The sequence below is a fragment of the Fundulus heteroclitus genome, unplaced genomic scaffold (assembly GCF_011125445.2).
Source record: "Fundulus heteroclitus isolate FHET01 unplaced genomic scaffold, MU-UCD_Fhet_4.1 scaffold_128, whole genome shotgun sequence".
Taxonomy (NCBI): domain Eukaryota; kingdom Metazoa; phylum Chordata; class Actinopteri; order Cyprinodontiformes; family Fundulidae; genus Fundulus; species Fundulus heteroclitus.
Genome location: NW_023396540.1, coordinates 404126 through 429615, shown reverse-complemented (window position 1 = coordinate 429615; position 25490 = coordinate 404126). Strand labels below are relative to the sequence as shown.

Genomic DNA, 25490 nt, shown 5'->3' with positions numbered 1-25490 from the left:
ATATTTGGTCAGTCTATTTGTGGACCACTGGTTTAACAAACTATCTAAAAATCTTACATTTACTACAATAAGAATTAACTATTATCAAAATAAAGTATCAAAGAGTATAAGTTGTTGCTGTCATGCATTTGCTGATATACTGTTGTTTGGATAAGTTAGCAGAATATATATAAAAACAAGTATTAGAGTTTACTGTCAAAATTCTAAGGTGGTAAAGATGACCAAAGGCCTTAAAATAAAGAAATGTTTCTTTGCAGCCCCATAATTTCAAACAAACTACCGTAATCTAAATGTAATCAGAGGCAATTGTTGGTCTTTATACAATTCCCTTACTTGGTAACCTCCTATACCAATGGACATTGCAAGTGCATGCAGACAAAGGGATCTTTGCTTGTATTTCAAAGTCCGAAATGTAATAAAGTCTAACAAGGTTCCCAGAACCTTTGGAAGAGAAACTGGCCCACAGCATCACAAATCCTTTATCTTACTTAACAGTGGGCATGCATGCTTTTCCACTTATCCATCCTCTGTTTGATGCCAAACCCACCTTTAATGTTTGATGCTGAAAAGCTCAATCTTAGTTTCATTGGACATAACACAAGTCTCAAAGTTTAACAAAACTCTGGATGTAACACGTGTTTTGTTCAATAGTTGTTTTGGAGATTTGAAGATTATCTCTAAGATGCTACTGTAATAAAATATTTCTTTTTAAATAATAATACTAATAAAATCATTAAAGGGGCATCAATAAAATTATTGATGCTCTTTTTATTTAAATTTTATTTCAACAGTGGCATCACTGACTGTAGAGGGTGATGGTACAAATAGAAATTTAGACCTTAACGGGCTTTTGACTCAGTTGAGTTGAACATTAAGATTAGAAAAGAGAGAAACTAGTACTGCCAAAATGCTTCCAATGGATCTGTTGAAATCTGAAACATTTTTTTCTTTACACAACGTGATAAGGAATGCTCAGTTTTTCATCACTACTCTAACTGATTAAATCCAATTTATATATCCTACTTCATTTAAATTCATTACAGCGCAACACTGCATCACCAAAAAGACAGCAAATGAGCTCTACATCAGGGATCTTCAATTCCAATTCTAGAGGTCCAGTGTCCAGCAAATTTTAGATGTCTCTGCTTCAACCATCCTTAGTCAAGTAATCAGGCCATTAGCAGGACTCTGGAAAACTTGACTGTATACTGAGGAGGTAATTCAGCCATTTGATTCAGGTGTGTTGGACCGGGAACACATTTAGTTCCAGGACACCAGACTTCGAGGACTGGAATTGAAGACCCCTGGTCTAGTTCTACTGGATGTTTTGACAGGTTTGGGATTTTGTTCAAATCCTTTTTGAATAACTGCTCAAATAATTGGCCTAAGTGACACGGGCGAGGCCTCAACAACCAAAAAGGGTACTAAAAGTAAACGTTTTGATAGGAAAAAGCTTGACATCATCTTGTGAAATACCATTATTATTTTATATTAATGATACACAGGATTTTATTACAGTGAAAGACTAATGAAAGCTACAAATGCATGTAAATCACACCTTTTACCTGAAATCCAATTCTCCTCGAAGTGCTTTTAGGATGTTTGTGTGTGCTTTCATTAGATTAACAATAAAACAGCTGATGAAGGTGTTTTAATGCAATTTAAAGTGTTACATTAAAGAGAAAAATAATGACCAAGGCAGTAATAGCCGCACTTTTCTCATAAAGACAATATTGGATTAAATTCCTTAAATGTACGTCAAACCAGTAATCCAGAAACTGCCTTGCACTCTTTGTACATATCATAGTTTTTCTTGTTTGCAAATCCTCCTATGTGAAACCTCAGTAAACATGCTGGTATTTCTGAACTAGTGAAATAACAAGTTATGTGTCCATTTCCATTCGTGGTGTGCTACTTGGAACCCACAGGGTTGTACTCTAGATAAGTCTTTACCAAACCAGTTACCAAAGACACTTCACAAGCTGCTTCATTGTAATATATTTAGACTTTAAAGCTCCGGCGATCCGCTCCCATCACACATGTCTGCCCATCAGTGCCAGATTCGCAGCCTGTTGGAGTAGACACATTTGACTACATCACGTTATTCACAGAGGGCTGAATGGAGTAATCTGCTGCCGCTGAAGAATTGAGGTGAGGTTAAGCCCACAGATTTAACTAGAAAGCATGACAAGAGATGTCCGAAGTTTCACCTTCTAAGAGGTTTATGTTTAATCAAGTCAAGACACAGATTATAACTGTGAGGGTTCAACACAGGTTAATGGTTCAAGCCTGCCAGCCCCTCATTAGAAAGCTTTGCTTTAATTACAAAACAAAGTTGTTCTTTTCACAAATTAGAGAAGGTCTAATCAGATGTCTCTTGTGTTTCCCTCTGTCATTAATATTGCCGTCATCGTCCCTTTTCTGTGAAGATTATCTACAAGATGGTCCGCGCATTAAAGATCGCTAGTTTAATAGCTTAAATTAATGATTTACCTTAGTCAAAAAGTGCCTACTAATCATAGGAGGGGTACGATTGCTCAAACGTTTAAAGTCATTTTACTGACATAATTTTACTGTCAGCAGAGAAAGCGAACCAAAGTTGATAGGTTTAAAAATATGTTCTGAATAACTTTACGTAAAACATTGATAGCTGGCACATTTTAACGTAAACATTTATCTTGAATGCTACGGAAGCAATTAACCTTTCAAAGGAATAAATATAAAGTAAAAGTAAAACCAAAGACATACATATAATTTAAAAACACTATAAACACATGTACAATTTGATCCTGTTGAAAGTGTGTCTGCTTTTTCTGCTTTTTTTTTTTACAGAGCAATTGACAAAGCCATTAAAGCCACCAACACTTTTTACTCCTGTTTTTTTATTTTTTTTCTTGTAACGTAAATGAGATCAAAGCTTGTGTTTATCTGTGTCTGCCTATTGTCTTCTCAACTTCAGCTGGTTATGGCAGGTTGCTGCTGACTGACCCTGGAGGTTTCTTCTTCATAAAAGGTAGTGGTTTCTCTCCATTGTTGCAACACGGGAGCTCAAGGAGGATGACTGCAGGAGAGTCAAAGAGCAGTCAGCTAGGCTTCACGGATAACATTTCACCAATTGGCATTACATGATCAACTAAATCTGGCTGTATTGTTCTAAAATTCTGACCAAATTAGACTGTGACTGGATTGTTATATGTGTTTGATTGATTTGAAATAAACTGGGATTGAAATGGATTCTTTGTATCTGGATACAAATTGGATTTGTCTTGTAAAGAGCCCTGAGATTACATTTGTTGTAATTGGTGCTTTATAAATAGAGCCTTGGTATTCACTTACAGTAACATACAGTAATTAAGTACAGAAACGGCATCTAAGGCACCTTCCTTGGATTCTAAATATCCAACAACAAAGGCAAGAAATGAGCGGCATTGAAAAATAACTATTTCATAATACTGGGATGTTTGTGTGCTTTGAGTTTGTAGTAATTTTTTGGATCATGCTTTCTTTAGTTATTTATCGTTTAGTGTTTGTTTATTTTTACCTTTGGATTTAGTTTGTGGTTTCTTTTAGTTCTTTCTGTATAATTTTGGTATTATTGTATGCAAGATTTCTTCTCATGTTTGCTCTTTTTCTGCTCTGTCATTATTCTCTCTCTCCCTTAAATCCCTGCCTTCTTTGCTCTCACCTGTCACCCATAATCAGCCAATTGCTTTCACCTGTCCTCTATACCTTTCTCTCCTCACTTTCCTGTATTTAAGCTGCCCGATCACACTCTCCGTTTGTCGGATCCTCTGTTATACTCTCGCTGATTTCGCTCTCAGTTCTAGTTCCTGGCTACACGTTTTTGTTCAATGCCTTACCTTTCCTGCATACCCCTTGTTAGTTCAATCGTTTCAATCAACTTTAATTTTATAATTTATCCTATCCTCGGGCGGCTCCAGAGTTCCTGTCTGCACAAAATGCCACTGAGTTCAGTACCATGGACAGCACCTATATTTTCCTGAACTTGATACCTAGAGGAAGTCTTTTACTTGATACAAGATGACCTAAAACTCAGCAGATGTTAAACCTGACAATGACAAGAATTAAACAAATGAATGTTTGTAGTTTACTTTGAAAGGTGAGTTAATTTGAGCAGCAATTTCAAAGGTGTCTTAGCTTTAAAAAAACAGCTTTTACTCAACTGCTTTGAAGAAAAACTAATTTAAAAGCCCATTCCAGAAAGTAAGTGTGTCTGTAGCATTAAGTGTTGATTAAAAGCCTCTAGACAAAAGGCAGCAACCCCAGTGAGTCATTGGCTTGGTTTGCTCAAGGACACATCAGCATGACTGTCCAATCAGCCTTATCTACTGCAGGTCCAATAAAACCAGTGCACCCTCCTCAGTTCTGTGCCAGAGAGATGTTTTTATTTGATGGGTTTTGGTTAATTAAAACATTTTAGGCATCAGTGTGGTGCGCAGGCCGCCGGTCAGAGAAGACACTGGATGATATTGTCCGTCATCCAATGTGCAGGTGCCTTATCGGCATGTCCCAGGCAGTAACGGGCCCCCTCACAACTTTGATGTACGATGCAATTACGAGTCTAATAAAAGCCTCAAGTGGAAACAAGGTTCTTGTGGAGGGTGAAGGCGGTGGGCTGTGTATGAAAGGAGGAAAAGGAGGCGCTGCATCAACTCCTCTGATGCCCCAACGTGATTATCGCCTTATAATCAGCGTATACAGTGCAGGGCAATAGGGACAGCTTCCAGTATGATTGAATAATGGAGCACTGAAACTGTTTTCATACATGAGGAGATACAACTCTGCAGTGCTTCTGCAGTACATACGGGATTGGTTGTTGGGTGACAAGGTGGGCCCAAGTGATTAATTGAGACTTCAACCAATCATGGGCTAATGCACACTGATAATGCAAATCTCTATCCTTTTTCACAAGGGGTCTTATCTGTCTTCCGTACGAGTTGTTTTTCTGTAGTTACTGCTGCGTTTCAGTAAACTTGAATATCACTGAAAAGTCATTTCAGTAAGTCATTTCAAAATGTTAAATGACACACGTTGAACAGAATGATGAGACACAGCATTAGATTTTTGATACATTTTTATTTCTATATTTCAGGTATTAAGGTTTGTTTGGTGGAACTAATTAAATTCCAATTTTAAAAAAACATCATAGTCTGTAAAGTTATGGCTTTCACGTACCTATTTACCTGCAATTTATTGTCAGACTTTTTTTACATACTATAATGCTACTATAACCTATAAACCTCATGATGACGAAGCCATGTGTGATTGATAGACATTCATATGGGGGTCACCATAAGGCAAATGCCAGAAAACCCCAAAACATATTTATATCAGGGATGACTGTTGATAATTTTTGTTTGTTTGTTTTTTGGGCTACCAGAAGTGTGACTTTGATTGACAGGTTTAATGAATCCATCTGATTGAATGAAAAAAAGTCACAAAACGCTCTGATTGGCCACTGGCGCAAAGAACTGCTCCCCTGTATCTTTAAGTAACCAATTAGAGACCAGCATGAAGTCACATGGAAGTCAAAAGCTTTCGAACATACCTACACACTCATCTGTCCAACACCCCTCAGCACTGAAACATTCAAATTTGGAGGTGTACACCAAACAATAGTGCCAAATTTAGCCAAAGATGGAATGGGAATGCTGAAAAATCAAAAGTCAATCACCTTTTAAGAGGGAAAATATATAATATTTACTTTTTATTTCCTAATTAATGTTTGCTATATATTTCTGAACTTTTTCCCCTGCAATTTTGATGGGGTTGGTGCATTAGCACCCCCTATTGACAAGCCATCATTGATTTATATGAAAGAAATATAGTATGTTCAAAATCTTTAAAACATTTACTGCCCAGACAAAGTCCCTCCTCACCCACCCTTTGGTGGTACCACTGTTTATATCTTTGTTTCCCTCTATCTCTCCCTTTTTGCAGCAGAGCTGGAGCCCTCAATAAATATCTGCAGCCTCATTAACTCCCCCAGAGACATTTATACTAAACTAAATTACCATCAACCCCACATTGTTTCCCGTTTTAACTTTATGTTCAGAAACATTCTTAACCCGTAGGCTGTTTCTTCTACCAGATATCAATATGTAGAATACTTTGTGGTCATGCTTTCCTTGGCTGGAAATCCCAGGTAAAAAAAAAATAAAAAATTAAAGTATCAGTAATTAACGTTGTTATGCAGTTAGAATGATCCTGTGCATCAACTTTAGAAAAGAGATGTCTTTGTCTAATTGTGTTTTTTTTCTGCGACTCAATGACTGAAACATGCTTTTCTATTTGCATTACAAATCCGATAAAGCCATGCATTGTTTCCGAAAAACGATAATCTGCTTTTCAAAGCTATTGAGCTGCAAACAAAGAGGGGAGCTCTGTAATTCCTGCACCATGAGCCGAGTGGGTTTTTCTGGGAGGGTAGGGGGGGAGGAAAAGATGGAGAGACACGCTGGAGGATGATGCTCTCTCTCTTTCTTTCTTTTTCAAACCTACTCAGATACAGTAGTAGGGCTGAAGACGTGTTGGCAGTGGAAGCAGAAGGTGGAGAAGTTGCATCGTAGGGGGGGATTGAGCTGCACCGTGCTCGAACGGGATTTGTACTGTGCAGATATTTTCCAGAGGTAACACGGAGCTGGAAATGGAGGGAATCTGCAGGATCCAGATCTCGCACACGCTCCTACTGCTCTGGATCTTCATTGGCTGGAATGTGCCGCCGGTGGTGGGGTCCCAGCAAGGCATCCCTCTGTCAGTGTGAGTGACAATTGGATGGATGTTCGCTTTTATTTATTTATTTATTTCAATTATCTAAACAGTTTGTAAAAAATGTGTGAAGAGGGTTAACTATTTCACTATTAATACATTCAGCACAAAGAGTGTTTCAGCCTCAAAATATTATTGATTTCCTCATCGCATTTGAGACAAATTGCACTTTGCTTTTGTCTAAATTGGACACTTTACTATTTCAAAACAATTGTGAAATTATGAAAATGAGAACACAGCTAAACTGTAAAATTTGACAAAAAGCAACCAGCTGCTTGTTTTGTCGCAATGCTTGCTTTTAAATCACCTAAGCTTTAGATTTGCTAAATTCTAAGAAATTATTGTATAAATGTGTTACCATTATTTTTGTCTGTGTAGATTTGTCTTTAAAAAAAGCACAAGCAATAAAAAGTGCTATTCCTTAAAAAAAGTTACAAGTCAGAGTATATTATAATTCTCCTCAAAAAGTTAGAAGCCTGATTTAAAAAAATTGGAATTTCATCATGTTATATATATATATATATATATATATATATATATATATATATATATATATATATATATATATATATAATAATGTATCTAATGTATCTATGTAGGTTTGTATGTATGTGTGTGCGTGGTGCGTGTGTGTCTCTTAGACCAGGTGACAAAACCGCAAAAAGCTTTTCTAACATTGAGCAAACACCAACCAATAAACCCTCAAAGATTTCACATTAAATTTACAAGTTTAAGTTTAAATTTGTCACAAATGCAGAAAAAGGAGAAAACCAGATGAAGTATGTTTTTAACCTCTTTGTGAATGTTTGGGACACCTTTTGCATGATTTGCAGCTGTCAGGAACATATTTAAAATATTTATCTTACCAATTTAGGGAAGCTGCTAATAAACATACGACATCCATACAAACATCCACCAGTACAATATTTATTTTTCAACTAAATATTTCCCCTTATTGTGTCTAATAAGTGTCCAAAAGGCACTTAATCCAAGTACGTGTGAAACAACATTTCCACTGTTACAGTGTTGCTTCACAGAACAGTGAATTAAACTTTATAAAAGTTGAAGGTGAATAAAATTAACTCATCAGGTTTAAGTTTGGTGCCATATGGATCATTCGACTAGAAGTTCAACAGCCGCAGATCACAGGTTGACATTGTGGTTAAGTTACCTGAACCATCATATGTGTGGTTATTACAACAACATAGCAGCCTTTTATTGCTTCTTTCTGAGGTTGATTTTGTTACTCCTTCCAATGTGGCTGTTTTTGTTTCATTTCTTTGGCAGAGTAAAGCTTTGGGCCTCTGCATTTGGTGGAGAAATCAAATCAATTTCTGCAAAATATTCTGGATCCCAGCTATTGCAAAAGGTAGGTTTCTCATCTTTCAGTATTTTCGTTGAATCCAAGTGAATTCCTTATTTGCCTGAATATTTAAGTGCTAACATCCAACTGTACTGTAATGTTGCATTTGCCCTTTGATGGCTGCAGGAATATTTGAATGTCTCAGCTGAACGTTGAAGCCTTATTATAAAAGGGACTCAGGTGTGTTTGGAGTTCTGTGTGAGTGTGTGTCAGTGTGTCTTTGAGTTCATGTGTATTTGTGCTCGACGCGGCCCATTAACTCCAGCTCTGTTTCCCCTACTCATCTCCTCTCTCCTGTGAACTCTCTCGAGTGGAGCGCTTCGAGCCTTGGATGTGAACGGGGCAAACTGAAAGAGCATGTGTGAGTGTGTGTGGAGGGGATGAAATGATGAACAAGTGAGTGAAATAAGTAGAGGACACGAGCTGCAGATTATCTTTGTGACCACCTGATGGCATAGGTGGGTCCAGGATTAAAAAGGCAATGATCTGAAGTCAGGTTGATGAATAGTGACCTGTCCTTTTCACTTGAATGGGAATAGACCAGAACATGTGCAGTGAACAGCGGGAGGAGCTCCTCTGTGTGAGTGCTGAATAACTGCAACATTGCAGGGAGTTTACTTTAACACCAAACATCAGCCTAAAAGCTCAAAAACAAATCAAAGGCACAGCAGACACTTCCTGTTAAGCTCATCGCCCACCAGCCACTGCTAACAGAGAAGGAAGGCCTGGGTTTGATTGGTTTTGTTCATTCCAGAAATTGCAAATTATTTGTTGAAATGTATTTGCAAACAATGCATTAGCCCAGTTCGCTCACCATCAAGAGAAAATGAAGAACCATTAGCAGTAATTTGTGACAATATCAGCATGGCGATCAAAATCTGAGAATGTTCCTTAGTGTGTTTTTACACTTTTGTGGTTTGTGAATGCACACCTCTCCATGCAAAGGGAAGACATTTTAACTTTTCTGAACAAAAGTAAAAATGTATTCTTCTTTTTTTTTTTTTTTTACAGATATGTATCTGAAAAGTCCAAACTGTGTTTTAATGGATCTAGAAACAGTTTTGAATCATTCCGTCCCTGTGTGACCAGTCCATTTGATGTACGATAATCGTCATGCTTGACTCAGTCCAATGTTGTGTTGATGAAGGAAGTATGTAAAATATTATTTTTTGTGTGGATCTAAAAAAAAAAACACAATAATTAAATAAATGTGTGTTTTACCAGCCTCTTCTAGATTTTCAACACGAGCTAATCAAATACAGTTCAGATTCCTTGATAAAAAAGTGAGGATGTCCTTTATTTAGAAGAATGCAGCTCCCAAATTCAGTGATACATGGGACACTGCAGTGTACAGTCACGTTGTCTTACAATGCTTACCCCCTTTTGATTGGACCAAACACTCAGTTCCCAATCACCATTGACTGGACATGGTAATAACCAATCAAAATGTTTGATTTGGTGGATTTGAATTTGTAGTAACTGACATAATGTTTTTATTTCATTTTTTATTTATTTTAGGAGGGTTTTGCCACCCACTAAAATAGCTGTGCTGTAGGCAAAATGCTAACATCCCTGTTGTTTTTTCAATCCATTTTAAACCCTAAAGAAATTTTAATTAACAATTACAAACTTTTAAAGTATCCATTCTGAACCCTTGATTATTCTTCATATACAAATATGAGGAGTTTACATCTCTGTTTTGGATAAGAGTTTAAGCTTTCTTGGGAGACTCAGATGGTTTGGGGGCCTTAAGCAGTGGCTTATTTTGCTTGGTACAAAGGTATAATAAGGTTATGTGTTCCACATTAAGTGCATTTAGTCCTATAGCGTTTTGTTTAATATCTCAAATCTTTGTATATTCTAATTTAGATATTACTAGTATCAGATTTTCTGACACACTTTTGTCTTAAAAAGTAAAATAAAAGTTTCCACGGTGTTAAAAAAATAATCCAGAGAGGTAAAATGAAAGCTGGCTGTGGCAGCTACAGCATTAAAGTTATTGATATTTATGAATCTACACCAAACATATGCTTAACCTTTGTATCTGAAACCTTTACAACTGATTGATAATGTACAAAAAACTTTACATTCTGTATGTTAAGATGCATTGCTTTGTAAATATTAAAAAAATGTGCACAACATTGAGCAAATGCAATAATAATGAATCTAAGTCTAACACATAAACAGTGGACTCACGATTTGGCGACACTAAAGCATGAAGTTTGACGGCTTTTCCTCCTCAAGATAAAGCCAACATGTTATATTCTAAATTGAGAGTATTAATCTAAATCTGGTTAAGATGTTTACATTTATTCATTGAACTTAGGTGACTGAGCAGGACCAGTAAAAGGTTGAGTTTTCTTAGATTATCTTAGATTTACGCAGTTTTTACCATAGTTTGTACTTGTATGACTTATAAAAGAAGATATGCAGTTTGTGGAAGAGATTAAACTGCATGGTGCTGCATATCTTCTGTTTAAATGTATGCTTAAATATATTATACATTTTTGGAAATGTTTTCATCCCTATGCTTTATGTTTCATTTATGCTCTCTCGAAGAAAAAAAAGACAAAGTTGCTTTGTTGCTTTTTGTTAACTTCTTCAATGTAATCAATCCTATAGAGTCTATTGCTTTTGTATTTGCTCTTACAACCTCTGCAGTAGATGTTTCATGTACCTATGCACATAAAGGGAAACATTAAAAACTGCGTTGTAATTTATTTTCTTGAATGCTTGTTTTTGATGGAGAGTCTAACTCTCCAACACAGATGTTTGATCAAGTAAATGGATGTTTTTCTATGCAACCTGCAAAAGAAAGAATGAAATAAATGGTGTTTGTTCTTGCAAGGCATAAATACCTGTTATATGTGTGTTTCCAGAGTTGTTCAAGAGCAGTGATATCACTCATTTTGCAGTTAAATTGTGATCTAATATGATGCAATACAATCCTCTAGATTTAAATCTTGCTTTAGTGAGCACCTGTATTCTGAACTGAAATCTAAGACAGAGCATGCTGTTGCTCTGCTCTTTGTTGTGTAGGAACCATACTTGTGTAGAAATATAAGATAATCGTGACACTGAGAAGTATCTTATATCCTAATAGAAAGAAAACAACTGATGACAACTTAAAATGTCTTCCTATCATCATCAGAGACTGCATGATTCATTATATCTCATGTTTGAACCAATTTATTGTTTTTAGGAGCTGTGGTCCATTACGTTGCCACGTCCAGGGCCCAACACCACTTCTGAGGCCAGTCCTCCAGTCAGGGCCACCAGCAGGCTTAACCCCAAGATCACCGCTGCTTGTCTTTGGGAGGAAAGCGCAGGACAGCGAGGAATTCCTCGAAAATACGGAGAAAGCGTCCAAACGGCGTTTAGAAAACGTCTCCAAGCCCAAAACCCAGGACTCTCCTGCCCTGAGGTAACAGCTCCTTTATACCAGATCTAGATTTAAAAGTGTGGCATGAACTGAAGCATTGTGCTGTATTTGGGGGAACATGCATTTCATCGGCGTTCAAATACATTCCTGCCATCTGCCCTGCATCTTATGCGCATGCAAGCACTTTCCTCACACATGTTCCCGTGCATGCAGGCGTGTCTGGAGAGAGCTTTGTCGAGCCAGTCAGCACAAAGCATTGAGGTGTGAGCCAAGTGACAGGTCGTTAGAGTGCTGCTCATTACCTGCTTTTTATTGTGATTTCCCTGATTTTATTGCGATTCCCGTGAACCCGGGGGGAAGCTCTGAGGCTCCTCCGGCTCTCCGAACTCCAGCATCAGTCATTAGTGTAATCAATAATCATGATCAGGGGTTTTGATGGATGGAGCTTAACCTCCACTTGACGACTTGAGGGCTTGCGAGGTGATGAGGCTGGGGGTCTGTGCCGAAGTTGGGGGCTTGGGGTGCTGGGGCAAGGAGGACAGGCGTGAAATGAACTGTTCTGCTCCAGTGCAAATTCACACTCTTCCTTTCAGTAGGTAATTTGTCGCCTCATGTACTGGTGTGTGTGTTTAGTCCACACGCTCTGTATTTGTTTTCAATGTGTGAGCCGATTGTGTTCTTTTTAGGATAACGTTATCGGAAGCAGCTGATAGTGTGAAAATGTAAAGGTTTTTGTTTTTACGTGTGGCGTGTTACAATGCGTGTGTGTGTGTGTGCGCGGCAGATGTTGGATTATGTAATGCCATATTCCTCCGAGCCTCTGCAGTCTTTTGTTCTATCGCAGGAGGTCCTGTACATCCAGCAGAATCAGCATTATTTGAGGTGTAGTTCATTACCCGGGGTTGCCCGAGCTTGACGTGTTATTATCTTTCTCTTGTGCTTTGACTCCATTTCAATTACCCTCTTACCATGCATAGCCTTCACTCCCATCCCCACAACCCCCTCCCCGCGGCCACCCAACATGGCCACCTCCAGCCAATCGGAGAGTAAAAGATACCCTGCACGTGTAGCCAATCACTGAGAGCAGATAAAGACAGTCAGTCATTTTGAGCTGCAGATTTTATCAGCCGCTCATCCGGGTCTGGCTGCATGCATCATGTCAGCAAACACATGAACGTTTATAATCCTTGTTTAACGGCGCTCGCCTCTCTGGAGTGAGTGGAGTGGAACAGTGCGGTGCTGACATGTTCTGGAACGTCCGATCATTTTTCTTCATTTTAACATATAATGTGAATAACTGTATCAGCTCTGATGGGTCAACCCCTGCGTTTGAACATCTCCATTCGTCCGGGCTGTCAAATTTGTTTATGATTATTTTCTCAGAAATATAAAGAGCCTGAAAAATCGGTCAGAGTGGAGGAGATTGACGGCGTGAAGCTGGTTAAAAACCTGGCTGTGAAGATGGAGGAAATGTTCCAGAGAAAAGCAGAAGCCACCAGGGTATGTCAAGAAAATAAATAAATAAATAAATAAATAAAAACATCTAGAGGAAAACAAGTCAGCATTCCCTTTATTCATAGCAGAGCAGAAAATGGGAGTCTGTGGAATTATAAAGGTGGAGTCAAGGGGTGTCCCCAGACAGTGAGAGGGAGGGTCAGGGGTGTTTGTGCTTTTCTGAACGGTAGTGGCTCAATAAGCGCAAAATAACCTAATGTGTTTTGATGCCGCTTCGTGAAAACTCCCCCTTACACACATTACCCTCCATGGTTATTAGCATCCCTGGTAAAGTTGTTACAGAAGCTTTAAAGTAAACAGTGGTTATGGAGACTTTGTGACCTAATGCTGCCATTTTCCCCTATTGTGAGTACGATAGTTGTTGGTCCGTCTCATGCTCCTTGATTTGGGTTACGTTGCTGCCTTGCTTCCCTGTTACTGGAAGTTTGGACTTTGCTATCTTAATATACTTCTCCAGTAGCACTTTGCTGCACCTGCTTTCGCATTGATAAATGTTCTTGCTTGTGTCCTGCGTGTTGAGGGGACCTCCAATACTCACTTTTGGCACACTTTAGAGGATTTTTTTTTGTATGTATAATGATATATCAACAGGTAACAGAAAAAAACTCAAAGACATTCATATAAACCTAAAATAGTGACATATTAAAAAAATAAAAACTTTAAAGCTGTTTAATTATTGTTGTCTATAGATGTACAACAGTAACTTTGCTGTCTGCTTTTATTTCATAACTTGACATTTTATTTAACCCCAATAAATGTATCTAAATTAAAGTGTTTTTTTTTCTAAATGTTTAATTTTGATATTATGCTGTTGTAATAAAGCAACTTTATCAGGGAAGCCAATACGTGTGGGTAGTGCTGCAGCAATATTAAAACAATAGCAGCAAAATGTGAAGCAAAGGAAAATGCTTATACCTTATATTATTGATTGGCATCATGGGTTCAGTGCTTTGCTGGGGCATCAGTGTTTAAATAGTATGTCCAAGTTGTATCTGTTATTGGTGGAGCTATAGTGTTAACAAATCAATTTACAAAATACATGTTGTTTCAACAGTGTTTCTTCTATAATCTGAGAGATAGTATGAAGTATCTGACATATTCTGATTTTTTTTTTTTTTTTTTTTTTTTTTTTTTTTTTACTAAAGCCATCATAAACCGCAAATGCTTTCTTTAAACAGCACTTTATTTAATCTATCAAGTTTCTTTCTAGCGTTAGATATGCCGTTTGGCACATGAAGGATAATCAAGAAACAGCCCAAAAGCTGCAGAAGTTCAGCATTTATTTCATCAGCCTGCGATCAGATGAGAATGATAACGAGGCTAACCCATTTCTTTAAGTCATTAACTGAAGTAATTACCATTCAGAAAATTGCCATTTATGCTTTTGCAATTTTATTCTCACACTGGCAAACAGATGATGCGTTGTAAGAGTTTCTGCGTCACTGGGGGGTCTGTTTTGAGCTCAGAATGTCTAATCATTCCCCAATTAGTGCAGGGTAATCTCTTCTCATTTTCTACAGAGCAAACTCTTGCTTTGTGTTTACTTTAGTGATATGTTTTCAAAGCAGAACCAGCTTATCTAAAATCTGCAAGCTTGCGCGCCTTTCAGTGCTGCACCTCTGCTTGCAGGGGACCGATAAGGTTTATCTCTCTGCGCATGATCCCCAGAGTGCGATAAGTCGCGACAATTAGGATGCGAATTAAGGTGTTTAATTTAATAAAAAAAATACATTCTGTGAGATAAGTGAGCTTTCGATGTTACCAACGTAAAACAATATGCGATATTGTGCATTCCTTAAAGCAGATTTAGCTTAATAACTGTAAACATCTGGCGTTAAAAACGCGTTTTAGCGTCTGGAGAACGAGAGAGGGTGGCATTCAGCAGCGAGGTGCATTTTATTACATTCAGTCCATGATGCCTTTTCTCCCCTCTCTCTGCTGACGAAACAATTTTTTTTTCCGTGAGGTCAAATGAATTTGGCTCAGCAGCCTCAGTTGTGTTTATGTTGCAGTTATTTTTGACACATGTGACAGGTGTTAATTACCTGCTCGGCTCCTATAAGGCAAGAGCGATTCCAGGGCTGGTTTCCACCCGAAAACACGTCAGCTAAGCACTTTTTTTCAATTCATTTTTATCCAGAACCAAGTTATTATAGCTGTAGGTTATCGCGTTTTTGGTGAGCGCCACGAATATCGGTCTCCACCAAAAACCTCCATCCATCATTCCGTCGCTATGTGGAATTTTGTCATATGGATTTAATTTTATGCCTAAAATCCGTAATTTAGCTACCCAAATGAATTTTCTAAATATATTGTCAAAATGAAAAACATTCTTGGTATTTTTCCACCAGGTAAATATGCATTCATTAAGAGGGAGTCTACAATAGAAAACAGTAAAAACAAAACGAAAAAAAAAAAAACAACGCACAATGCGTCACAGCGGGAACGTCTTAAAGTTTAGCGAAAGTTTAGAGATTTTTGTGCATTATCTCAATTCGACTTTCTCCCCCCAAAAATGATCTAAGGCATACATCTTCAGCATGCTGCAGGCCTTCTGCAAGTAACACATGCGCACGTCTTAACGGGCCTTTTTCCTTTTCTCAGCGCCTGGTGGAGGCTGCGGAAGAAGCGCACCATCAGCACGAAGAAAACCCAGATCTGCAGGTGAGTTTCGGTCAATATTTGAGTAAAATATTAAAATATGAGAGACAAAAAGGCAGCGAAATCTTCAGAATGAGACTTGGAGTGTGAATTATTGCTAACTGGGCCGATGAGGAGCTCCTGCAAGGTTAGAGAAGGTTAATAGGCCCTGAAAGTTTTATCGGCGCTATCATCCCTCTTCTGCTCTGATGTCCTGTCAGTGGGTTGAGACATAACGGGCTGGGGTGAACAATGTCGCACATATCCAAGGCTATAGCATTAATATGCTGATTTGACTGATTTCACAGAGCAAGAACACCTTAAACTTTTATAAAGTCACTGGAAAAACCTGCTACAATCAGAAAACAGTAAATTGTTTTAAGTTATAAAATATAACTTAAAACTGTTGGATGAGATTTTACAGTTAATAGGCTACACTATGGAGGTATGTGTGTGCGCTTGTGCATTTAAAACAATATTTATTTATTTTTCAAAGGAAATTAACAGGCTCTTTTTGTTTATTTTCAAATAAGGTGTTAAAGAATTTATAATCAGCATTGAATGATTCAGTCCAGGTTAGACTGTTTCTAGTTAGTATTTCTGCTCCTCTGCCTGTCTAATATAATGTTGTCATGAAGCAAAAGGGGGGAAAAAGTTGGAAATGTCTGTTTTGTGTCTTTTTACAAAATTAAATAAAAACTTTATAAATCTCAAAAAGTGTTTTCAAGAATCAGTGTATTATTTAGATCAAGGTTAATTTCAGAATTGGAACCAGATCTAACTGAATGCACTCCAGCCTTAAAGACAGACGAACTTATAGCCAAGAATAAGAAACCCAAATCACATACTGTAACTACAATGCAGTTAATCCACTAAACTGGACTATATGTCTCACTTTTCCGATACTGTTGGGCATGCATTTTCTAATTAATAACGACAAGTTTGTTTCGGGAGGAACTGACACACTTTGCAATGCCAACCTCTGACGCAGTTGCGCCCTGGCTGCAGAGCCATCCACATCAAAAAACAGACTAGCATTTTTGCTTGATCATCTAAAGATGGAAAACCGGGTTGTTGGCTTGGGGTGGTTTGCTAAAATTCAATAAAAAATGTGTCATTTAAGTAACTAATTTCAGGGCCCAAGGCGGACCGCTATTGTCCACGTTTTATTAAAGAAACTGGGCCTAACCTATGCACATGTAGCAATATTGTTTTGCCAAAACCAAAAAAAAAAAAAAAAAGGAATCAAAAAGAAATAATCAGAACTGCAGCTATTTATTCTATTATTTTTCTTTTCACAGTGCTGCAACTGTTCGGAACATTGTGCAGCGGCTCTCGTTGCGGATTTGCAGGACGCTCTGGCTGAGCTTCCTTCAACTCTGCAGTGAAAATGCAGTATTTCTGCGCTCTCCCTCCTGTATCTCTCTCTCTCTCTCTCTCTCTCTCTCTCTCTCTCTCTCTCTCTCTCTCTCTCTCTCTCTCTCTCTCTCTCTCTCTCTCACTGCACCGCAGACAAAGATAAATGAAACCCTTTTTTTGCGCGACGCATTGTTTCAGCTCCTTGGCTCTAGATTGGAAAGCGCACTCGAGCAACAAAACACAGAAATAACGACAGCAGTTTGCAGTTAATAGAAGCATTTACATCGTATGAATACATTCAGCGCCCATGTTCCCTGTTTTATACCCGCAGAAGCAGGCAGGAAGATTGAAAATCCATATAAGACTGCAGTATTTTTTTTTCTTTAAATATTCCAAATGCTACTGTGTCCTTTTGCTTTTACGGAAGTTAAACACATAAAGGTTTAGATTTCCCTCATACCTTATCAAGCGAACATTATGATTTTCAGCAATAAAACCTGATTAAACTATTCTTTACAATGAAAATATAACTTTTTTTTCAAAGAAAATACAACATTTTGCAGGATTTTATCAGACTTTGCCATCTGTTGAAGAAAAAAACAAACGAATCATGTAAATTTTATCTGTATAGCACATTTCAGCAGCGAGGCGGTTCAACGTGCTTTACATCAAACAAAATAAATGCGTCTCTTATTATCATTAAGCTACAGCGCATATAGGCCTTCGCATGTCATTTCATCTGATCGGCCATATAAAAATAATGAGGAAAACGCAATATCCACCTGTGATGGAAACGATCTGATGTCATGACGTTGCCCCCTCTGGCGTCATTTAGTGAACCGCCGCCTCCTCTGACACGACCCGTTTTTCACGCGTCATTTCACCAACCACAGCGAGATAAGCCGGCTGCTCTTATCTCAGCTGCTTCCCTTCAGGACAGTCGTATCTGACTGGAGTCCAGCCTGCGGTACAGAAGGGAGGCTGTTTAGATCAGGTTTGACGGTTTAGTTCAGATTTATTAAATTGGAGCAATAGACTGATAATGTTTTACAGTAAAACAGGTTGACCTTTTCAAATACAATTATATTTTGAATACTTTTTGGGGATATGAGAGGACACACTTGAAGCCTAACAATTTTGTGTTTCCTTTAAAAACAGAATATATATATATATATATATATATATATATATATATATATATATATATATATATATATATATATATATATATATATATATATATATATATATATATAGATAGATAGATAGATAGATAGATAGATAGATAGATAGATAGATAGATAGATAGATAGATAGATAGATAGACTGCTTTTGTCCCGTGCCTAAAAAATTCCGACCATCAGGAAAAAGGTATTTTTTTTTGTTGAATTTTAGTTTCTATATGATGTTTTAGCAGTATTTAATTTTTTTTTTAAACATCTCAAAAATAACTAGCCATTTGTTTCGCGTGTCATTCTATCTACAGTGCCCTGCAAACATGGCTACTCTGTCACAGTGTATAGCAACCAACCTAAAGGCATTTTGTAGTTTATGTGACACACCAACACAACGTTGAGCATCAGTGTGAAGTGAAAAGAACAACATTGTGTGGCTTTAAAAGTTCTTTTTTTTAACTTGAAAAATCTGAAAAGTACTACATGCAATGGTATTCACATCCATATTATCAGATACCACTGAAATAAAACTGTCTTTGAAACTGAATTGGTAAGAGTCCATCTGTGTGTAATTTAATCTCACTAATAAAAAAACATCTGTTCTATTAAGGCTTCACAGGTTCGCTAGAGAGCATTAGGGGACGAACGTCATATAGAAAGTTCCTGTAACACAGCAGACAGATCAAGGATGAAGTTGTGGAGAAGTTTACAGCATGGTTAGGTTATAAAACAACATCCCAAGCTTTGAACATCTCATGGATAAGTGTTCAATCCATCATTTAATAGAGGCTAGAGTATGACACAACTGTAAACCTAAACCGACAGATCTGGCAAGAAAAGCATTCATCAGAAAAGCAGCCAAGAGGCTTACACAGACTGTGGAGTAGCTGCAGAGATCCACACCTCAGGTGAGCAAATCTATTGACAGGGCAACTATTAGCTGTGTACCCTACAAATCTGGCCTTCAAGAAATAGTGGCAAGAAGAAAAGAATAGCTGAGAAAAGCCATAATAATTTTTGTAGATTGCCGCAAGACATGTAAGGGATATATTAAACAAGGGGAAGAAGGTAGAAGACCAGAATTTAACATTGTGAACCACATGCAAAATGGGATGTGTGGGTGAGACTAGCTTGTCACATGTGAATGTGAGAAGATGCTAAAAGGTTCAATGGGTGTGAACAGTTTTGCAAGACACTATATCTAATTCACAGTACAGAAGGGTTTCTCTGCAGATGGTGAAGCTGATAGTGGTAAGAAGAGCTGGCCTGTTAAATGCAATGAAGCTCAGCAAGAGTCCTCCCATGTCACCAAAGCCTGGTTGTACAGTCGGGGCCCTGCAGTCTGTAATGGAGGGCACATCTCTGCAGTATGGCCTCCAGCTAACTGCAGCACTGTAAGAGTCAGTGGGCCGTCTCAGAGAACTGCAGTATCCTGCGGCCTGCTCCACCGTAATAACCCTGGTGGTTAACGTGCCTCTCTACAGCACTGAATTTCTGCTGAGTGTGCACGTCCTCCCCCCCACCCCCCCATCCCTCCCGCTTTGCCCCTTCGAGGCTCCTCCTTCCCCTTTCTGAGCACTGCCGCAGCTCGTCAGAGAGCTGCTCAGGCGTGGTATGAGCTGTCAGAGGCTGCTTGATGGTGATGCCCGCTCAGTCTCCCCCGAGAGTGATGCTGTGGAGTCCATCAGCCGTCCCTCCCTCCCTTCCTCCCCATATCTCCCATCTCCCTCTTTCCCACTCGGTGCGTACAATAGAGGCCACGGAGAGGCCGCTCAGACAGGATGAGTTATTCTTTTACTGCAGCAGCAGGCAGCGAAGGACAGGTCATGCAAACTGTAAGCACAGACTTTTTCCCTTTACACAAAGTCCTCCTAGCACACCCAGTACGTTCTTACATTCAATTACTGATGAATAAATTTTATGCGTGTTTTGATGAAAACAGAAAATATGCTGACAAGCTGTTTAACAAGAACTTTGCAAATACTTGTGAGTTCACTGTTCTTACAGACAAGTCACCCATCTGTGAAACGCTCTTGAGTAATCTACTCCAAACTCTTTTAGTGAGAGAGACATTCAGTTTCTGGACATTATTCGCAAACTTTCATCATCGAAAAGAAAACACACCCTTTATCTTTTTTTAGACTTTTTCTCAATTTCTCACATTACAACCACCTTCTTCAACCTTTTTCTTGATACATTCTAAATGAAAAGCCAATAAAAAAGATGTGACGCTGTCACCACCATGTTTTAATGAGGATGTGCAGCATTGTTTTTTACCACACATAGAGCCTCATCTTTAAAGATTCAAATAAGTAGCAATACATTGCAGTGTGCAATGAGTGGGCCTTTTGCAGGTGATCTTCAGAGATTGCATTCACAATGGATAAACCAATTTGATTTAATTGAGCAAATTGCGTGCGCTACTGGCAGTCTGGGAGTGGTTGTAAAAGAAAGATGAAGTTCTAAGCAATGGAGTTGGAGGCATTACTTAATATCTATCTTAGAAAATAATAACATTGATAATGATGAAAACATTATTTATAGTGAAATTTAGATTTTTCGGTGCTGCAAAAAAAGTAAAAACATTAAAAAGATGAAAACATAAAATTTATATATAATATCAAAATTTAATAGATTAAATCACAGTCATAAAATCTGGAATAGATGACTTTGTCAGCTCCGCCCGACCCCATCTGATAGTGTTTAGTCCTGGAAGGAGACGTAGGTCAGACTTAGTGAGATTATCTCTAAACAGCAAACCAAGGTAGACCTATAATAATTTAATACAACATAACTGTGTTTCATACGGAGCCTGAACATTAAGGGAGGAAAACAAGTCCCTCTTGCCACAAGTTATGGACTTTTGGCAAGTCTATAACTAGGTAACAGTTGTCCTGTCTACAGATTCTCCCACCTGAGGTGTGGATATCTGCGACTCATTCAGAGTTATCATGGTACTATAGGCTGCCTCTTTACTGATTTACCGATTTAACACTCTTCTCCAATCAAAATAGATGATCATGTTGTGGTAGGTTTGCGGTTGTGCTCTTCTCTCTCTATTTTCGGGGAAGATGGATTAAGTGGTGTTCTATGAAGTGTTCAAAGCTTCGGATATTGTTTAACCTTACTTTAAACTTTACAACTTATCCCTGGCCTGTCTGCTGTTTTTCCTTGGTTTTCATGATGCTGTTTGTTCACTAACATTATCTGACAAACCTCAGAGGCCTCAAGAGAACAGATGAATTTGTGCTGAGTTTAAATTTGGACTCTATTTACTAACCGGATTCCTTCTGTAGACAATGGTTTGCAGTGGTGCATTTATCAGTATTATATTTAGGGGATTCAGGTTGAAACAAACATATATTTGATATGTACAGCACACCTTTAAAGTTTTTATTTGTAAACTGTGCTGAAGAACATCTATGATTTTCCTTCCATTCCATAGTTATGTGCTACTTTGTGTTGGTTTATTTCTGAATTAAAACAATTTCAGGCAAAAAAAATGAATTTGTTTTAGCTGCTGGTTCAAAAACTTTACATACTGCTCCTGTTAAACTACTGCTTGAATGTAAAGGAATGCCTAATTTATTTATTTTTGTTATGCACTGGAACACATGTCATAGCAGTCAGAATCGGAAATGCACCAAATGAAAAGAACAAAAATTCAGTCATGTAAGAAATTCAGGTTTTAATAAAAAACTAAGGAGGTGTTTCTTAAACTGGCATTCCATTAACAACAGCAAAGAAAGAAAAATGCTACAACTATAATCTGGCAAGCTTCAGGCATTCTAGCAGTTCATTTTTGTGAGGAAATCTGTTAATGATGCTTCGGGGAGTAACTCTTGTAAGCTGATTGAGCCATGAGGTCAAGCAGCTCCCACAGCAGTTAATTAAAGTTCAAATCCTCTGACACTGACAGCTGCTCCTGTGTTTTTGGACGTTGCTGCTTTTTTAAATATGGCAGACTTATTTTGAATGTGTGCTTCAGGTGATGTATTATCGTTTTGTTGGATGAAATCGTCTCAAACATAGTGCTGTCTGCAGGGTCTGGTATGACGTTCCAAAACTTTTGATCCTTCATCAAGGTGTCAGCCACTTTAAAGAAATCTCCTAATTTAACTCCAAAAACTCCCTGAGACCATCGTATGCCTGCACTATGCTTGGCTGACAGTATTAAGCACTAGTCTTGCACTATTTCATTTGTTCTGTGTCACACAATGTTCTGTTATTATGAAAACCTCAAACCTAGAATCCTCTGTCCAGTACATTTTTGGTTCCCTACAGTTTCCAATGCCTGAGCCTGAGATCTACTTTTTGTTGACAATTCTGACTTCAAAAGCTGTTCTGACACTTTGAATAATAGTTTATGCTAATATTTCTGAACTTCCTGTTATGATTTACTGCCGGCGCTAACTTCTCAAGTTTATAATTAATGTTTTTAGCATTTATTTAAATGAGCTGAAAGACAAATAGGTTAAGGTCAGTCAGCTCAGTGTAGGTTTGAGAGTAAAGATCCATCCATTTTTTATGCCTGCTTAATCCTGTTCAGGGTCTTAATGCTGCTGGTGCCTATCTCCAGCAGTCATGGGGCTGCTACGCCCTGGACAGTTTGCCAATCCATCACAAGGACAACACACCAGAGACAAGAGTCAACCAACTATCCACACACTCATAGCTCAGGGCAATTTGGAAACTGTAGTTAACCTAACACACACGTTTCTAGACTGTGGGCTCGAACGCAATCATAAAAACTGCAAGCACAAAAGTCCAAGATGAAAGCTGAACCCAGCTCTGAGGCTGCAGTTGTTTAAATTGGTGCCCAAGCAGTCTTCACATTAAACAGCTGTGTTTAAGTGTGAAACTTTAACTTTTGTAGATTCCTAAATGACCTGAACTTTCATCTGACAAAGGGCCGTAACAGTGTAAATGGTTAAAATACAGAAATAGGCAAATAATTGAACAACCACGTTGATGAAGTTGTTTCTGTCAAAATATTTATTCATTTGGCCACACCATAGATCAGGCTGATTTCTAAAATAAAGAGCTTTTAGGTTGACTAAAGTTTACAGTGTTGTATAATAACCACAGCTTTTGGAAAAATAAAATATATATTATTCTAATGGAGCTCAGTGACTAGATATGTACTTGGATCTTTATTTTATTTTTTTAACCACAGTGTTGGTGCTATCATCTTAGAATATATTTTACTTTATATTTTATTTAACCTTTATAAATTCCCAGATTAGGAATTTATTATTTATACCTGCGCCCTGGTGCATGGAACACCAAAAGAAGATGGACATTTTTATTTTTCAACATAAACTTTAACTATAAAAAGAATAAAGAGTTGAGTGTAAAATAGAACAATGGACATGAAATTTGATCAAATATATTTGTTAGTGTCGAGTGGATGAAACAGATATCTAGTACAGATAAATATTTGTTCATTGTAGATTTTGATCAAGGAGCGTCTTAATAATTTAATCTAAATATATAGATTGAAATGTATATACGTTATTTTTGATATGTTAATTTATAAAAATCCAGTTGGTGGCTATTTTCTCTGATAAACATAAACAATTGTATAACGAACATTGAACATTTTCAAGGACATCAGTGCAATTCTAAATTTTCTTTTTTTCAACACAACTTACATGTTGAATAAACTGAAGAATTAACCTTCTCTACTGAGATAAATATTTTTTATGACTACTTTATCCTGTTCAAAACAGCAGTCATGTCAACTTTACTATGATTTTATTATAATAAAATGCAGAAGCTTCACCTTAAACTCACTTTATTGAGGACTATTTTGTTACTCCTCCTTTATATGTCGCTAATTTACATATTGTCTAAATTATGAGATAGAATATTTATGCTTTGTCATTCTTTTGGCTACTTTTTGTATTTCTGTAATGGTTTTCTATATATGTATAATAGAGATAACAAAGAATGATTGGTATAGGGTTTTGAAATCCTCATTAACGAGCCTTCTTTATAAAAGTCCTCCCACATCAATAAACTACGTGAGAGGCTCTAGTTCAATCTTCATGTCTTACGTTGTGCGCATTCCCTCTTTTTTATGTCAGTATGAGTACTTCAATGCTGTGCTGATCAATGAGGTGGACGAGGAGGGCAACAACGTGGAGCTGGGGGGAGAGTTCATCCTGGAGCCCAACGACCATTTCAACAACCTTTCAGTCAACCTGAGCCTCAGCGTGGTGCAGGTGCCCACCAACATGTACAATAAAGGTGAGAACGTCTGTGAGCGTGCAAGAAAGACAGGGCTGTGTGAGAGTTATTTACCCACGGTACAGGAAGCTGATGAAGAAGGAGGAGAGATGGAGCGGGATAAGTGAGTGGTGAAGTGAGGAATGGTAGCTGGAGCTGTATCAGTGTCACAAGCAGTGGGAAGTGAAGTCGGGCGATCGATAACAGCCCAGACATAATGGCAGAGCTCTCTGTAAAGATGTTGTTCATGCGGTAGCTGCTCAGTCGCTTCTTGTTGTCACATCGCCCGGGTAGCTTTTGTTTGGCTCAAATAGACTCCCTATAACTCTCTGCGCTTTGCACAAAGAGAGGCTCGTCCGGCAGCAGGAGGGGAGGGGATGATTTAGATGCAGCCATTGTGTCGGCTTCAGAGGGAGTCAATAAGGGACAAAGGTCAATCATGCAGTCACTAATGGGGACCAAGATGGCTACCATTATCACTATTTAATTCACTTGTCTGCTTCTTTGGTTCTCTGTGTCCTCCTTCTCAGATCCAGATATCGTGAACGGGGTTTACTGGTCCGAGGCCCTGAACAAAGTCTTTGTGGAGAACTTTGAAAGAGATCCAACGCTTATCTGGCAGTACTTTGGCAGTGCGAAGGGCTTCTTCAGGCAGTACCCTGGTAAGAGCTGTGATTTCTGTTCTTCACATTCAAGTGCAGTCTAAGTTTTAGCTAAATTTTTTATTTCTTTGAAGCATTTATTGAAACTAAAGCCAGCCTTATAAGAATGCTGTCCAACGGCACATCTTTCCTTTTTAGAAAGTTTTAGTCTAAATCATTTAAGCAGAAATGAAAAAAAAAATAATTAATGATTAAAATATCCCTGGTAATATTTTCTGTCAAATCCTCCAGGTTTTAAGATGAATTATTTATCTACTAAAAGGTGTTTTGTGAATTTTAAAGGCAGAAAAGGGATTTTAAGTTGTGCATGTAGAAATATTATATTTCTATACCACTATAAAAGAACAGAAACAGGCTAATGTCTGAACCTAATA

The 25490-nt window shown here is 37.9% G+C and overlaps 1 protein-coding gene across 2 annotated transcripts in view; it reads left to right on the top strand.

Annotated features, from left to right (window-relative positions):
- The first annotated feature begins 6451 nt into the window (after positions 1-6451).
- The window catches only part of LOC105915486 (voltage-dependent calcium channel subunit alpha-2/delta-3), a 47849-nt gene continuing 28810 nt past the window's right edge, over positions 6452-25490 (top strand). The window contains exons 1-7 of one of the 2 annotated variants that reach the window (XM_036128978.1): positions 6452-6780; positions 8077-8158; positions 11355-11576; positions 12918-13034; positions 15654-15713; positions 24313-24475; positions 24985-25116. In XM_036128978.1, the coding sequence (XP_035984871.1) occupies positions 6668-6780; positions 8077-8158; positions 11355-11576; positions 12918-13034; positions 15654-15713; positions 24313-24475; positions 24985-25116 (889 nt within the window). In that variant the 5' untranslated portion in view covers positions 6452-6667. The remainder of the gene's footprint in view (positions 6781-8076; positions 8159-11354; positions 11577-12917; positions 13035-15653; positions 15714-24312; positions 24476-24984; positions 25117-25490) is intronic. The other variant, XM_036128977.1, reaches the window with a different exon arrangement.